General features: G+C 40.6%; 1 protein-coding gene across 2 annotated transcripts in view; it reads right to left on the reverse strand.

The window, feature by feature from the left end:
* The window catches only part of COX10 (cytochrome c oxidase assembly factor heme A:farnesyltransferase COX10), a 176,221-nt gene extending 165,224 nt beyond the window's left edge, over positions 1-10,997 (reverse strand). The window contains exons 1-3 of one of the 2 annotated variants that reach the window (XM_077327554.1): positions 10,842-10,997; positions 7,656-7,780; positions 4,638-4,947 (exon numbers count right to left, since the gene is read on the reverse strand). In XM_077327554.1, coding sequence (XP_077183669.1) covers positions 4,638-4,947; positions 7,656-7,748 — 403 coding nt within the window. In that variant the 5' untranslated portion in view covers positions 7,749-7,780; positions 10,842-10,997. Of the gene's footprint in view, positions 1-4,637; positions 4,948-7,655; positions 7,781-10,706; positions 10,814-10,841 lie in introns of those variants that run through there. The other variant, XM_077327555.1, reaches the window with a different exon arrangement.
* Positions 10,998-17,096: the final 6,099 nt, after the last annotated feature.

The raw sequence follows: 17,096 nt of genomic DNA on the forward strand, positions 1-17,096 counted from the left end.
GTACATTTCATTAGAGGTTACAGCGTGAACATTAAAAGGAGGCCATGCTCTGAAAGCATTCTTGCATTTAACAGTAATTTGAAACAAATGTCAGCTAACAGTTCTTGCAGGAACTAAAATGCAATCCCCAACCCAAAACAAAGCAGATTGTGATTCTATGTTTATCACAGAATATTATGGAGGAAAAGTTGGTACAGTTCTTATTTAGCTCTCTTTGTAACAAAAAAAAAAATCCATACAACACAAAACATAGTACCTATCCAGAATTTGCTGGTTAGGTGCACTGAAGTGTTTGCTGTATTCCAGAATTCCCTAAATATAAAATTGGACATAGTGATCCAATTGTGCAAGGATCATGATGCTTCTTATTCCCTTTCCTCACTAAGGAAGGCCGATTCCTTGAATTGCAGGACTCCCAGAGTATAGCAGGACCCACAGCCATGTGAATCAAGGGGCTATCCTGAAGAAAGGAAGTAAAATCACTCCTTCCTCTTCAATCAGGCAAGCTGTGCTGACAAAAGAGGAAGACAGGGCATTTAATCCCTTCCCCCCCCCCCTTTTTTTCCTTTCCCCCTTTTAATGCAGCCTCCCATTAACCCTTATGGGTCCTGTGACTTGGGGGGGATCTAATTTCCTGGGTCAGAAAGGTAGGGGAGGGAGAAAAGGAAAATACGCTCATCATCAGCACGTTTGGTGACAGATTACTGGATCTAACCCTACATTCACAATAAGGAAACATTCAAAGAACTATTTTAAGTAGCTTATTAAGAGGGCTAAAAATGTGATAGTTTCTAATCTCAGTGACATACTAAAGTAAAAAAAAAACCTTTCAGCAATGACACAAAAAGTTTCCTTTGTAAAACTGCTTGATACCAGTTTATGCAATCATGATACTCAGAATACCATCCCCCCCACACAAAAGAAATGACAGTATCAAAATAGCTACATTTGTAATGTATCCCTGGTATATGGGCTCTGTCTGCCACGAATGGCAAATGGCTACCATTTGCAATTACTAATTTTTCAAATATTTTTCATAAGCAGTTCAATTGCTTCCCTTTATCATTATCCTAATATCACTTAATCCCAGATAGCACAATGGCTTTGGATTTGTTTGTACAACAAAAGTTAGAACACCTGACCAGCATCAGCATGTGTGCTTTGTTGCACTCCTTTGTGTCCTGGCAAGAGTTCCATGTATTTGATGCTTGCTTTAAGATTGGCCAAATCAAGAAGAAAATCAACCTTCCTAGTAAATCTGCTAGATGAAAGCAATAGTTTTAAAGGAGATTATGAGAGAAATGATGAAGCATCAGTTCTTAATTTATAAATATTTGGAGAACAAAAGGAGAACTTTAGAGTAGCAATGACATCCAAATCTGCAAACTTGCTGGTGCTGCTGGAATATTTCCATTTTGATTTTGCTTCTCAATTATAAAATATGAGCGTAGAAGTTTTCATTTCCCTTGCCCTAGATTTTTCCCCTTAAAATTGATGCATTAACATTTGTGAAAAGGAGGCTAACCAGTATCAATGATATTAATGTCACATAGAACAAAAAAGGGGGGTGGGATTGACACATCTGCTTATCTGCAATTAGGAATCAAGTACTATTACTGTATTTAAATTGTAAGTTTTTAATAAAAGTCATATAAAACCATAACATTCTTACCAAAAGTCACTGTATACATTGAAAGAAAACTGGAAAAAAACAAGTTTTCACTGTTTTTTAATGTTATTGTTGTATGTTAATGTTATTGTTGTTAGCACCTTGTTGTTACTATAAATGATGTTACCTTTATCAATTTTTTGTTTCATGTAAACCGCCCTGAGCCTTCAGGGAGTACGGTATATAAATACAATAAATAAATAAAGTTCATATCAATTTCCTACCACAAGATAAACGTTGTGATTTTATAGCAACCACTGTAGCAAAGTTGTTAAAAGCGCTAAAATAGGAATGAGAGACTCAGGTTTAAATACCCACTTGCCATGAATCACATTGGCAGTGCAATCCTAAGCAAAGTTACACTCACCTAAGTACACTGGATTGTTGGAAAAGATAGGGCAGATTGGAGCAGAGGAGCAAACCATGTACGTTACCCTGGGCTCTTGGAGGAAAGGTGAGGTTAATAGAGTAAATAAATAAAAATGTAAGTTGAAAACCAAGTACATATAGTTTGATATTGCGTGTTTAGCATTGCAGCCTGCTACAGAGCCACATATTTAGAAGTGGTGCTTCTATATACAATGAAAAATTGTGAGAAATTTGATACAAGCATTATATGTGGATGAACCACAACGTTTTTTTTCTTTTTTAAGTGGGTGTGACTACAGTACAGGAACATTTGTTAGTCTGTTTTAAAACAATTAAGGGCATCAACTGGTGATACCAAAATCCAGCTGTTCACAATTTTGTGGAAAAAGAGGAACAAAGGAATCTTTAAGAACTCAGAACTAGATAACTTTCCAGTTAAACTCTCTTGCTAATAACTTCTCAGTAAAATATATATTTAAACATGATTCTCTCTTACAAATGAAGAGAGGTATTCAAAGAAGAAGAGTTGGTTCTTATATGCCACTTTTCTCTACCCGAAGGAGTCTCAAAGTGGCTTACAATCACCTTCCTTTTCCTCTCCCCACAACAGACACCCTGTGAGGTAGGTGAGGCTGAGAGAGCCCTGATATTACTGCTCGGTCAGAACAGCTTTATCAGTGCTGTGGTGAGCCCTGGTTGCATGTGGAGGAGCAAGGAATCAAACCCGGATTGCCAGATTAGAAGTCCGCGCTGCTAACCACTACACCAGGCTGGCAATAGTAATGGTGTGCCTTTATTTTATTTTTATTTTACTAAGGGATTTATATGCCATCTCTCTCAGACATACCGTCTCGGAGTGGTAACAAATTGGAAACAATAGCATCTGCTGAAACATAAATCAATGGTTATAGCTTGCCAGATGCTGGGTACTAGGAGGTATCAGAGGAGGAAAAGAGGTCAGGAGATGAGGGAGGGAGGCCCAGCATTTGGATTTGGTTGTAATTGACTTCAACTATAGTCCTGGAAAGAGCCTCTTGTGGCGCAGAGTGGTAAGGCAGCCGTCTGAAAGCTTTGCCCATGAGGTTGGGAGTTCAATCCCAGCAGCCGGCTCAAGGTTGACTCAGCCTTCCATCCTTCCGAGGTCGGTAAAATGAGTACCCAGCTTGCTGGGGGGTAAACGGTAATGACTGGGGAAGGCACTGGCAAACCACCCCGTATTGAGTCTGCCATGAAAACGCTAGAGGGCTTCACCCCAAGGGTCAGACATGACTCAGTGCTTGCACAGGGGATACCTTTACCTTTACCTTTACCTATGGTCCTGGAGGAAGAGTTCCATCTTACAGGCGCTGTGGAACTGCCTTGCCAAGATTTAGTAGGCCACATATTTTAAATTTTAAATTAAAGGACACTAGTAGAAACCTAAAATGTTGGGTACCTCTCTCCTGAGAAACCTTACATGACCTTGGCCCCTCTTATTTGCAGGACTGCCCCTATGCACAGCAATAACAATGTTGCTGATGTCAACAGGGGCTTCTGCATGTGCCAATTAGCAAATGGGCAAAAGTAACAACTGCCTGAATACATGCTTCCTTGATTATGACTCTCACATTGTCAAGTGGCCCACCTGAGGAGGTCAGGAAAGCTCCCACTCTCCTGGCTTTCTGCAAACTCTTGAGCTATTCAAGAAAACTTTTCTATTCAGGTAAACAGGGTTAAATTGTTCATGGTTTTACTCGGGTAATAAAAATTGAGTCCAACAGCACCTTTAAGATCCACAAAGATTTATTCAAGGTGTGAGCTTTTGAGTGCATGCACTCTTCTTCAGACTAAACTGAGCAAGGATCAGAACCGTGCAGATATAAGGCAAAAGTAAATTGTGGCAACTTAGTAAACTGTATCAGAATACCCAATTAAGCCATATGATGCCATGTATTTTTTCCTAAAAAAGCTAAAAGTCCTTTTGAATTTAGTTGTAGTTAAAAAATACTTGAGAAATAAAACTGTCCATGTTAGAAATAGCAGATACTTTCCCAGTTGTGGAAAGAAATAATTAAAAGAGACTGGTTGCTTCGCCCAACTTGGCTACCCACTTGAATCTTACTCAGATAATGATTAAGACTGGGGTCTATACTACTGTGCACAGTATGTAGGATCCTGTTATGTGCTTCCTGTATTGTTTACTGTGTCGTGTTAATGATTATTTGATGCTTAAAAGTTCTTTTTGGCGGTTCTACACTTCTAAAATCCTAACATATTTGGTTACTGAATGTCTCATTTAGTTGATTGTACTGACACACTAAGAGTAATCTGTTTTGAGACCCTGTGAAAAAGGCAGACCAATGTAAATAAACACAATGATTTTTTTACTAGAACATTAAAACCTGAAATTTGGGGCATCAGTAATGATTCTAAGATTGTAATCCCATGGATATTTACATTTGAGTTATCCTCACTGAACTAAGTGGTCCTTATTCCTGAGTAAGCATGCGCAGAACTGGGCTGCGCAAATAAGACCAGAAGTAAATGCATAAGATCGTAAATAGAACAGTCCTATCAAAGAGGAAAACATTCTCCATAGAAGATAAAAAACCAACAATACCTGTAAGTTTGATTTTGGATAGACGTGCCAAAATGCCTGGTAATTCACCCATGTTTAGTTTCATCTCTTTCCACTGTTTCTCTTTCTTTGATGATGCTTCTGCTACAGTTTCTAAATCACCAGTGACTGCAGGCAACTCTGTACCTTCATTTATCACTGGTTTTTCAGATTTCGGCTGCCGAAGAGGTGAACCATCATGGATAACCATTTTTTCCGAGGGCAAGAGCTCCCTTTCAGGGAAAGGAGATGCAGTCGATTCTGCCTTCAATTTTGCTTGCTGATGGAGTATTTTGTTATTCTGAGCTATATACTGAAAGCAACACAATATATTGTTAAATGTGGTATGCACTGAAAGCAACAAAATATATTGATAGTAATACTATTTTAATGTGTTTAAGTTACTTCTATGCACCAGGATGTTCTCCTGTGACAATCCAACTGAAAAGGAGTGGCACTATAATTTTTATTTCAACAGGTGAATTTCCCAAACCTAACTCAATAATGATCCCTCTGTTATAAACCCATTTATGAATCAATGGACACTGAGATATCTGAAACCCTTATAAAAGAAAAAAACCCTATTTTCCCCTCCAGTATCCAGAAATCTGCCCTCACTAGGCCTCAGAGAGGCTTTAGGGAGGAGAAACTGCTGTGTCATAATGCTGCCACATGGATCAGTCCCTTGTTCACATTGGAGTTCCTTATCCCACTGCCTCTATGTATCTCATGGGGGGGGGGGGAGACTGCCTCACCTTCAGCTCTAATCCTCTCATTCCATGTAGGCCCAGAAGCCTCCAAGGCTATGGGGTGAGACACCCACTGCAATCTTCTCATGGTTCTTTGGACCCAGTAGAGCTCTGCAGGGATTTTCCAGCACAGTCAGGGGCAGGCTACAGAGTAACCCAAAGCCTTAGGCTAACCAGCACTGATAGCATCCCATGCCACTATCCATCAGGAGATAGCATCCCATGCCACTATCCATCATTGGCCAGTATCCAATGCTTAAAGTCTCATGCAGGAGTGGCCTCTCTCAACTGTCTCCCAGTTGTTTTTAAGACTCGCATTGGAGTCCTTCCTCAAAGCCTTTCCATCTTTATACCAATAAGCAGAATCTAAGAAAGTGGGTCAAGGCTCACACTCAGTAGATCTCTGCTAGGCTGTTCCTGTGCAGACAGGGACTGGCAGCAGAATGACCCAGTTTGGCAGTAGCTTATGCTGCTGTAAATAAATCTACCATTGACCAGTCTCTGATGCCTGGAACCTTAGGTGGGAGAGGCTGGTCTTAATGGTCACTTTTTTCCTTATTTAAGACTGCCAATGAAGCTTTTCTTCAAGGCTTTTCTGTCTTCCACACCAATAAGGTAAGAGTCTCCAAAAAAGCACAGCTTGGCTCAAGCATACTGCTGGAGTGGCAGGGCTACTGAAATTGAAGAGTTGGCCTCACTCTGAGCCAATAAGGCCTACACAAATTTGTATAGTCCTGCCTGGAACAAGAGGAGATATAACCTAACCAGTTTGAATGACTTCCACCACTGAAGGAGAACTTAGAGACATTCACTGGTTGGCAGAAGGAAAGGAGAAAGCATCACAAGTTCTCTGCTGTCATGGTTTGTTGCATATAACTAAGGTTTGGTAAGTATACAGGCATCAAATAACAAACAATAGTATCTAAATTATTAGTCATATTTGTCAACATAAAAGATTTATTGTGGTGGAATCTTTTTAAGGTTCCACAGGACAGTTGCATTGTTGTACTTTCAACTTCAACATAACATTGTTCCATAGTTCTATAAAATGTCTATATTTTTGCGATTTTACCATCATTTCACATTAACTGTACTTCAAACAAATAGCTACAATCCTATTTGTTCAAACATCTTGAGAATAGGATACCACAAAAAATACAGTTTGTCATCTTGTGATCAAGACAAGATACGTTTATTGCAGTCGGCAACCAGTATAAAAAACATAAAAGTAGAATACAATATAATATCAATAAAAAAAATCCAGGATACTTCATAATCCAAAAGATCAATCCTAACCCTTATACATATTCAACCAGGCAGTCCTACATTTAATTGCTAATCTTGCATATTTAACAATAATATAGGATAAATTCTTATTTTTATCCCAAAGGATTTCCTTTAATTTGGCATGTCATGAAGTAGCCCTTAAGTCAGTCAAGATGGGATATGTCATCTTGTGATCATTTGTTATTGCAACACAAGAAAGATAAAAGCCCACATCTGGTAGATCAATGGACTGAGGAGCTTAGAACTCTATCAACATTTGAACACATGGCAAATTGGCAACTGAATATGGCCTTATTTTTAGAAATTTGGAAATCATTTACAGAAACTTATATGTAGATTCACCACCACTATTGTTATATTTTTGTCTCATTTTTGTGGCTCTTTTTCTTTCTTTTCTCTCTTTTAAAAAATCTTATAATGGCAACAGGAGGGGATACAAGAGCCTCCCAGGGGAGAGAGTTCTTGAATTTTGGTGCCACAACTGAGAGGGTTCACCTCACTCTGAGCCAATACAGTCTAAACAAATTTGCATAGGCCTGCCTGGAGCAAGAAAAGGCATAATCTAACCTTCCCTTTTTGTTTCTGGGTGTTTTTTTGTTTTTGTTTTTAATTTAATATTGTAATTTGTAGTTAGAAAAATTCCTTGACTTGCAATGATTTCTATTAATACATCTCTAAATGCTCAAAGCTAAATAAATATATATATCTTGTCCCTGCTAAACTATATGGAAGATGTTGTTTGCCCAAGACCTTCATGTACATAACAACACACACAGAGCTTTAGATAGGGAGCCAGAATTAAAACATAAGACACCCGAGGAAGAATGCTTCCCCTGTGCTTACTAGGACAACAACTAGAGAAGATAACTCTGAGGGAAACTTTTTCAACATGTGTTTTGTGTCTTGGTGCCAGGCATTTTATTTGTTTGTTTGTTTAGAGGTTTATTTGCTGCCCTGGCAAAAAAATAGCATTTCATTAGCTTACCATTCGCTTGAGGAAGTTTAACTGTTGAAATGTAACTCCCCTTGCTTTGGTGAACCTGAGCAAACATGCACATTTGCATGGCACTTGCTGCATGGCTTTTTCCTGAAAGTGTTGGAGAAAAGTTCCTACAAAAGAAAAAAATAGCTAAATTTATTTTCTGTAAGGAAGAAAAGTAAGCCAACTATTGAGACTTAGGTGCACAGCAAGACAAAGTATAAGACAGTAAGATAGCCAGGTTTGAAAAATCTTACAGGTTTGCAAAATCTTACAGGAAGTTGTTCAAGGTTTCCTTCCAAACAACCCATCAAGCTAATCTCTTCCACTCCCGCTACTGCCATTGGCTATAAAACTGTTTATAACTAGACGAGCATCAACAAGATGGAATATTTACTTAAAAGTAGGTATTGCCCATAAAAGTAGCATGAGAGTTTAACATTCACATCAGAAGGAGTTTTTTACACCAGCTGCAATGTGTGTGTTTATTACTGATCTTAAAAACTACTAGCTATGATATAAGACAACCATAAAACTTCGATTTTTAATTGTCACAGTAAAACTCTCATGACAATAAAGGAAAACAGTGAAGCAATGTTTATGAGCCTAGTGTACGTGCTTTAGTTCCTCAAGTTAATACACCATCTTTGTATAGAACACTCACTAAGAAACTGGTTTTTGTGTCTGGAGCAAGCAGTTTCATTTAACAGGCATTTTTCATACTATTGACTATCAGTACAATTCTCCACACAGACTTGGAAAGGTTGGTGCTACTTTTCTTAGGACTACACAGCAAGTTATTCCGAAAAATCACTTCTAGTATACAAGACATATATTCCACCAAAAAAACACATGTATTTGGCTGAAAAGTGAACTGAAATTGATATATGCTGGATTGGAGGTGACAGACACATTTTAAACACATGCCTTTAAAAAGAGAAAAGATGTTCAAAGTAAAAACTGCAATACTTACGGCAATATCACCAACTTATTTCAATTGCTCCTTTTCTACTCATATTTTAACTACTGCAACTATGAATTTATTTACAGATTTCAAGACAACTCTCTCCATCCCTTTGCACAGATTATAGTCCTCCTACAGGCAGACATTGTCTTGCAAAGAAAATTAGTCCATCAGTATAAAGGGTGAAAAGGTGGCCAGGCAAGTCCCATAGAATAATAGTTTTATCACATAAATGAGAGGTCATTTGCTGTGTAAAGTGATTTACATAAATGCTATTTTCTCGTAAGGCAGAAAAGCTGTATCTAACAACCTGATTCTATTGATTTCAATAGGCTTTGGTACAATATGATGGTTTAGGTGGTTGTTGACTGACGGTGCATGCTGTAAACTTACTAGAGTAAGAGCACTGCCAACTGCTATTGACACTATGGACAGCAATCCCAGAGCAGCAATTTCCATTTTTACCCCTTTGGAGCATCTTTCTTCTAATTCCTCCTGACTCTGTACAATCTGTTTTTTTTATATGTCACTGACACCTCACCAACAATCTTTTTCAGTGCCTGGTTTAGAAGAGAAGAGCTAGGAGTTCGTACTCCACCTTCTACTACCTGGAGTCTCAAAGCTCTCCACAACAGACAGTGTGTGAGGCGGGTGAAACTGAGAAAGCACTGAAAACTGTGATCGGCCCAACCCTGTTGCCTGTAAAACAGCTGATCATTCTGCTGCTTGATTCCCTTCATGTTATGCCTTATGTTTCCACAATTGGTTATCCTTGTTTCCTGTACATTTCTCACTCTGTAAAGTTTCTTTTCACACCCTTCTACTATTATCTTTCTGCAAACTATCCACATGCCCTTATATTCCATGGCATTTTCTCATTTTATACCAACTGACAACACATGATCCATCCTGTGGACATTTTCTGACAGATAGTTGACTCCTTCCTTACTTTTCTCTTCACACTGACTTGACTTCAAGTATCTTCATCTACCCACATACTGTGACTCTCTAACCTTTTCTCTCCCACTGCAGCAGCAAAGCACCACTCAGTCAGTTGTTAAGTCACTTCTGTTCACCAAGAGCACAGACATTTCTCTTGATCATATCAGCAAAAGTTCATGCACTAGCCATTTCCCTTTATTGGATATAACTGGAGCTGTCACTCCAGTCCCAGAACATTTGTTCGTCTCAGTGTCCATTATTCCACTCTGGGGCCTGTTGTTCCAGTCCCAGTGTAGTTTACCTTGACCTATATATCATAATCCCACATGGAAGTTGTCATTCCAGTCTCAGATACTGGCCCCAAGGCCTATCATTCAGTCTGGGGGGGCTGTCATTTCTATCCCAGAATACTTCTACCTCAAGGGAAAATCACTGCACTCTGTGGACTTTCAGTGTAGCCCAGACACTTTAATTCTACTATGGTAGCTGTTATTCTAGGCCAAGGGCAGATTTCTCAGGATCCCTCCTATATTTTTGTTGTAATGTATTTCTGTGCAGCCCATGCAACTCAGCTGGCTCCCATGATATCCAATGGACCTTCAGACATCTTTCATTGTTCACAATGAACACTCTTGGCATTTGTTTCAATGCATCTTTTGTAAAGATTTTACCTCTAAAATGACTCCATCATGTTTCCTTTACTGTTCCATACCATTAGAAATCAGAACATCTTCTCAAGTTGGAACTTCTATATCATTCTTTCCCCTTTCTTTAAACTCTTTCTTGAAGTCTACATTTGTCAGCATCCCCTGCTGAAAATTAAGTTGAGGCAGCTAAAACGAGCACCCATTCTTCCCCTTTATTCTTGTCTTCCCTTAAATTGTGTTGGATTGCACATTTCTCAGGGCTGGGACCCTCCCTGTATAACACTAGGCACATTCATGCACAGCTATCAACAACATTGCTATTAAACATGAAATACTCTACAACCAAAGAATAAACAATAACAGGAAAGCAAAGCAATGGCTCTTATTTCACCATACCCCTTTTACAAGTTTTCCGCAATCTAAAATGTTTTTTTTTTAAGAAAGTGCAAAAAGGGCGTGGGGGGGGAGAAGACGTTCTTTTCCGCGATTATATAAACCACAAACCGTATGGGCAGCATCCTATTAAACAGGATAAGTACTGCTGTAATGTAGTATAACACACACACCCCTTCCCCTCTTGGCTTTCGGCTTTCCGAAGGGACAAGAACGGTAGTTCACGCCCCCTCTCTTTTTGGGTACCTGCAAAAGCCCGAGGCGGGATCAGAGAAGCCGCTACCCAGCACCCGCTCCGCCCTTCATTTCCTTCAGGTTGGAAACATGGGCGTCGCCATCTTGGCTGACTTGACCGCTACTCCAGGATCAAATTTGCTTCCGGAGCGCAAGGCGGGACTTCCAGGATAGGCGGGTGGGTGGAGTGCTACTAACCAGCGCTTGAAGAGAGAAGTTCATAGAGGTCTTTAAAAGCACTGGAGGCAGTTGGCGCATTTCGGTTTTGGCAGGAACGTCTTTGTGTCCCTGACGGAATCGGCTCTCCAGGGAAGAGATGCATGTATTACGTTGCTAGCCTGCAAGGGGCTCCCGCTTCGGCTGCAAGGCTGAAAAGCACCGACGCCTCCTGGAGAACCGTGGGGGCGTCCGGCTGTCACAACCGCACGCTCGTGCTGTGTGGTAGGATTGACTTTGTGATTTTCTCACAGTGGCGACCTCTGTGCCTTGCTGCTTCCTCGGGACTTGTCGAGGGAGGCACAGCAACCCCCGCGGGCTGCAGAACGGCACCTGCTGCTCTTTTGGGCCGCAGAAGAAATCGGGCTCCTGGGAAATAGGGACGCACGCGACAAGGCAGACCCGGGGTTTCTGCCTGCCCGAGCAGGATTGCAAGCCAAGGATGTCGTAGAACAATGAGTGTGAACACCAGGAGCCCTGCAAGGGGGCCGTTATGCCCGGGTACATCAAACGAAGAAAAGTGTAACCCCTAGCACCAAAAGGAACTAGTTCTGAACACAGTATTGGTTTAAACGTGGCTACAGTGTGCACAGTTAAATTAAATTTAAAATAATTGTTAGTAAGTTATTACAATGTGAATCAAATGTTTAGGGAAAAATGTATAAGCACGTATGTTATTATTACACTGTTGGTACAAGTTTTTCACTGTTAAATAAGTTTTAAATATTTTTTATATCTGAATGTTTCACTGTACAGTATTAAGAGAGTTATAATGTAAATCACCCTGAGCTGGAAGGGAGGGTGGTATAAATAAATAAAAGACAATATACATGAGCATCACACATGTTTATCCTGGTTCTTATGACAGAAAATAAGAATTACAGACATCTAATTCTACTACCAAATGCCAAACTTTCCAAATGAGGATTTATTAAGATGAGAGATGTGGCCACACTGCTGGTTTGAGGTTGGCAGTACAAACAATACAGTTGTACAGCAAAATTCATTTTCCTGTATGATCTGTGTTTCAGTACTATACACAATAGAAAATGCCCATTCCCATCCTGTGGAAAGGAATTCAGCAGTTAGAGTACTTGAGAGAGCATTGGTATAGGATCTGGGAGAGGCAGGTGTGAATCAACACTGCCATGGAAGCTTGCTATGTGACCTTGGGCAAGTTACATACACTCCTATCCGGCCTCACGGGAGGAAAGGAAAACAACATAAGCAGTTTCGGGTACCTGTGGGGGAGAAAAGTATAACTGGAGTAAGTAAACCTGAATAAAAGATCCACATCACATTTTTCGTAGGGTTTGATTTAGAATGTAAAGAATGTGCAGTTTCTTTACTATATACTGGGCAAATACTGCAATGTGTCTGCTGAATTTACAAAAGTTATTAATATTTGGATATATGGACTCTGATCTAAGATTATGTCATCAAAGCTTCTAATTATGTCCTTGACAGCCTAGACTTTCTGAGGAAAATAGAATCTTTGAACAAACTTCCAGATAATACTATTTTAGCCACTGTATAACAGAATCAGAATTCAGTATACAGAATCCCTGTATACCAAATTCCCACGCAAAGATGGGAGGCATAAGGAATACAATTTTTAACAACGTATCTGAGTGCCACTAAACTCTGCCATTTTGTCCTCACCCATAAGCACTTCAGATTTGTTGACAACTAGTTCCTTCATCAGTGGTACAGCCTTGGGCACCTGCATGGCCCCTCAGTATGCAAACAACTTCCTAAACTCCCACCCTTTCATACCTCTCTTATACTGATGATTCACTTCTGACATTTTTATCATTTGGGCACATGGTAAAGATGCCTTGGACATATTCCACCAGACATACAGTGACTTTTACCCACTCATCAATGTGACAATGAACCTGTCTATGCAAGAAATACATTTTCTGGACATTTATTAAAATACACATCTCCAGGACTTGGCTTGGACCTGGTATCATCCATGGCAGCACTGGGGCCCCTCCTCAATTTAGCCAGGACAGCAGGCTATCCCCCTTTTAAGTCCCCTGAGACACCAGGGATGGGGGAGATTATTGAGTGGGGAGGGGGGAGGGGATGTGAGGTTAGCGTTCACCATCAGGGTGGGTTAAAATTTTAAGGTGGGGATTGTTTTATTGTTGACTGCGGGATTTTATTATTGTCACCTGCCGTAAGCCAGCATTGCTGGGAACAGCGGGTAAGAAATCAAATACATAAATACATCCCTTACAATCCCACCTTCATTTTATTTTGTTTGGGACAACGAGACTGTAATGTGATGTAATGAAGTATGTAATGTAGGTCTTAGGACAGGAGACTGAACTCAGCATGGCTTGTCACTTGTGGGGATGCTTCCATGCTTGGGTGAAGACGGATGGGCCCAGCAACAGGTCTCTTTTAATTCTTTTCACAACTGGGAAAGTGTCTGCCATAAATCACTAACTTCAACGTTTTTATTCCCCCCATGTTTTTTGTGAATGGCAATTGCACCCAAAGGACTGATAAACTTTGTTATTTGATCTTCATTATACTTCATATTTGTTGGATATCTTCATAATGCTCTTTACTAATTTACTGCTAATTTACTCTCTTCTTATATCTGTACTCTGATTATTCCTATTTCATTGTCTGAAGAAGTGTGCACACACAAGAATGCACACACCATGAATAAACTTTGTTGGTTTTATGTTGCTATTGGACTCCAATTTTGTTCTACAACTTCAGACCAACACATCTACTCATCTAAATCTAAAAGAGAAACATTTATGTTAACACAGAGACTGATACCAGAGACCTAGAGATCCCCCAGAATTACAGGTCATCTCCAGACTAAAAAGATCAGTTGCCCTGGAGAAAAGGGCTGCTTTGGAGGGTTCCCCAAATCCTGTCCACTCCTGGCTCCACCCCTGAAGTCTCCAGGTATTTCCCAACCCAAAGCTGGCTACCTTGTTTTGTCTTGTATGCTGTTTTTCTGTGAATGAAAAACAGCCATGGGTGGTTGCTGTCTGTAGTGTAAGACTGATGGATGAGGATGCGATCTGGGCCTTTCCCCCCAGGCCCTTTTCTTGTTCAGAATCAGCTCCACCATGCTTCCAGTTGATTTTATTCCTGAAGGCAAAAAAAAAAAAAAAAAAAGATTTTTTTTTCTTTTTGTACAGAGCACAATTGGGAGAAAGGGTTTGTTGGGGCAGAAGAACAACCTCAAGGAAAAGCCTTTAGCAACCTGCTCTCTCCTACCCTTTAAATCAAGCCTTACGAAGCTTGAGAAAAGTTACATGTAGCAGCTATAAGTTTGGCCTTTGGGGCCTCTGTGGCAACCCACAGCGGTTCTTGTTTGCTGCCAGCAGGTATTAGTCTGTTTATTTCATATATACGTTTCAGTTCCTAGACAACCATTTTCTGCCAAAGCATTTCACATTGACCAGTATAGCCCTGGCCCTAGGGCTTATAGACAGAAAAAGCTGTGAAAGACAAAGAAGGTGGAGGGGAAAGACAGAACGAGGGACCAAGTCTGAAAGTGAATATGCCTAGTTAGGACTTAAGCCTTTCTTCCTTTGTTCATAGTCTTCCTTGGACAGAGGAGTTGCAGCCTCTGCCTGACTCTTGTGCCTCAGGCTGATGGCAAAAAGTATAATGTTCTTTTCCTTGCTTCAGCAGTCTGCAAGCAACTGGCAAAGCTGACTGTTTTGTTGTTGTTTTAAAGAAATAAGTCAGCTGGTGGTTGGCATATGTGATGGTACATTGGAGTCCCCTGAAGAAACCTGTGTTGGGAAATGTTCAGAAGCTTCTTTTTCTTGGGCATCTAGATTATCTTGAGCCTGTTTGGGATCCAAAGACAGGCTGGAAGCTTGTGTGTTAATCAAGAGAACTGAATACTGAAATGAAGTTCTGTTGTTAGACCATTGGGAAAGCTTTAAAAAACAATAGTAGAGGAGAACAGCCTGCAACTTTGTGTCCCACCAAGCCAAATTCAGACAACCAGCCATATGTGACAGCCCATTGTTGCACAATGGGAATTGAAAATTACAAAGGGGGTCAAACATCTGGCAGGCCCAATTACTTGTGTCTACTGAAAACTTCACAGACAGAATACAGCCAGGGCTAAGAGACAACAAGAGTAAGACCTGGGTGAGGGAGGGTGAAACGGTCACCTTGAAAGAACTGATTCCCCCACCCCCCAGTGCTCAGTACTCCACCAGTCCTGGACTTCAGGCTAGGGGGAAGGGGTGGCAGTTCAGGTCCAGGAGGCTTACTCCTTCAGTACACTCCCAGCACCAAAGATCCCAGGCATCCACTAGCTCACACCTGGCATAATTATTTAGGGCAATTTGTTTTCTTACTGCTCTCAAGGAAGGGCACCAAAATAGTAGTCAATTTAAAATTAGCCACGACGCTTTTGTGAGCTATTTTGCAGATAAGATCTTGATGCTCCACAGCAACCTTCCTGCCATACTTGATACAGATTAGGAACTGGAGGCTCCTTGGCTGCTTTTAAGAAGAGTGTTTGATGGCTTCAGATTACTCTTATTGACCAAAGTGGATAGGCTATTAATGTCAATGAGACTGACCACTTGCCGTTAGATCCTTGCCCTTCTCAGCTCCTCAAAATGAGCGACAAGAGGATAGGAGGCATTCTTGGGGAGATAAATAATATTTCCCTAAATACAGGGGAATTCCTGAGGGAGGTAAAGGAGGCAGTGATCTGGCCTCTGCTAGAAAAAAAAAGCATTGGATACCCAGGACCTGGCCAGCTCCCATTGGATATCCAAGACCCATCTTGCATCTGATGTTTCTGGGAAAGGTAGATTCACACTCATGCGAACTCCTTTGTGGAGTACCACAGGCTGCATTTCTCTTTCCCATTTTATTGAACATCTTCATGTGCCCTCTAGCCCAGCTAGTTTGTGGATCTGGGTAGGGATGTAATCAGCATGTAGATGACACCCAGCTCTATTTCCTAATGGACAGCCGGTCAGACTCTCCCCAGAAACATTCACCAGATGTTTTGAAGCCATCATGGTCTGGCTTAAGCATAGCTGTCTGAGATTCAACCCCTCCAAGATGGAGGTCCTGTGGCTGGGCAGGAAGGGACCAGGCAAGGAAGCATGATTGCTCTGCCTAGAGTTACAGAATAGCCCATCAACATATGCTCTTCATCTATATCAATATCTGTATTTTATCCATCCATCTATCCAACCATTTTCCTACCCTTATTGGCATTTGATTCATCTGTTCACCCATTATATCTATCCATCCCTGTCTATATATATTCCATCTCTCTCTTAATACATGTAGCATATACCCAATTTGTCCCACTCTTCACTTTATCTATTAATTCATCCAACACCATCCATCTATTCCATCCATATTTTGGAATACATTCCAATGACTGTGTGAATGGCTGCTAACTCATGATAAGCTTATCATGCTCCAGTGTGCCTCCTGTTACTATCCTTCAAGTGATGGACAGGCTCTGTCTGTAAGCCGATCTGCAATCAAGATTTCAAACAACTGAGGTATCACATGATAATTATTACAAGGCAAAACCACCATATGAATGTTTGCTTATTAATCTAACTTAATCCACTCATGCATCCTGCCTAATCGTTCTGTCATTCTACAGCATCTTGACACCAAGAGGGATTATGAATTTTTTGCTGACTTTATTTCATGTCTCTGCTACAGTTGCTGACATTTCCATCTGTTTTAGACGGCAAGGCATCCTACAATTCAATCCTATCTATGTTTACACAGAAGTAAGTCTCATTGTGCTTAGTGGGACTTGCTTCCAGGAAAACATTAACTTAAGACTTTTAATAAGGTTAATTTCAGAGCACTCTTGTTAGGACTTCTTATGATAGGTGAAGAAATGCACTTTTTTCTATGAAAGTTTAAGTTGAGCCTTCAGGGAGGGCGGTATATAAATGTGAATAAATAAAGTTGGGCATTTTAACAATTGCCACCCCCCTTTTCTCTGGGCAGAATAGGCAGGGAGAGGGGGACGTTAGTCCAATTGCTCACCTTCATACAAATGCT

Source organism: Paroedura picta, chromosome 3 (genome assembly GCF_049243985.1).
Source record: "Paroedura picta isolate Pp20150507F chromosome 3, Ppicta_v3.0, whole genome shotgun sequence".
Taxonomy (NCBI): Eukaryota; Metazoa; Chordata; class Lepidosauria; order Squamata; family Gekkonidae; genus Paroedura; species Paroedura picta.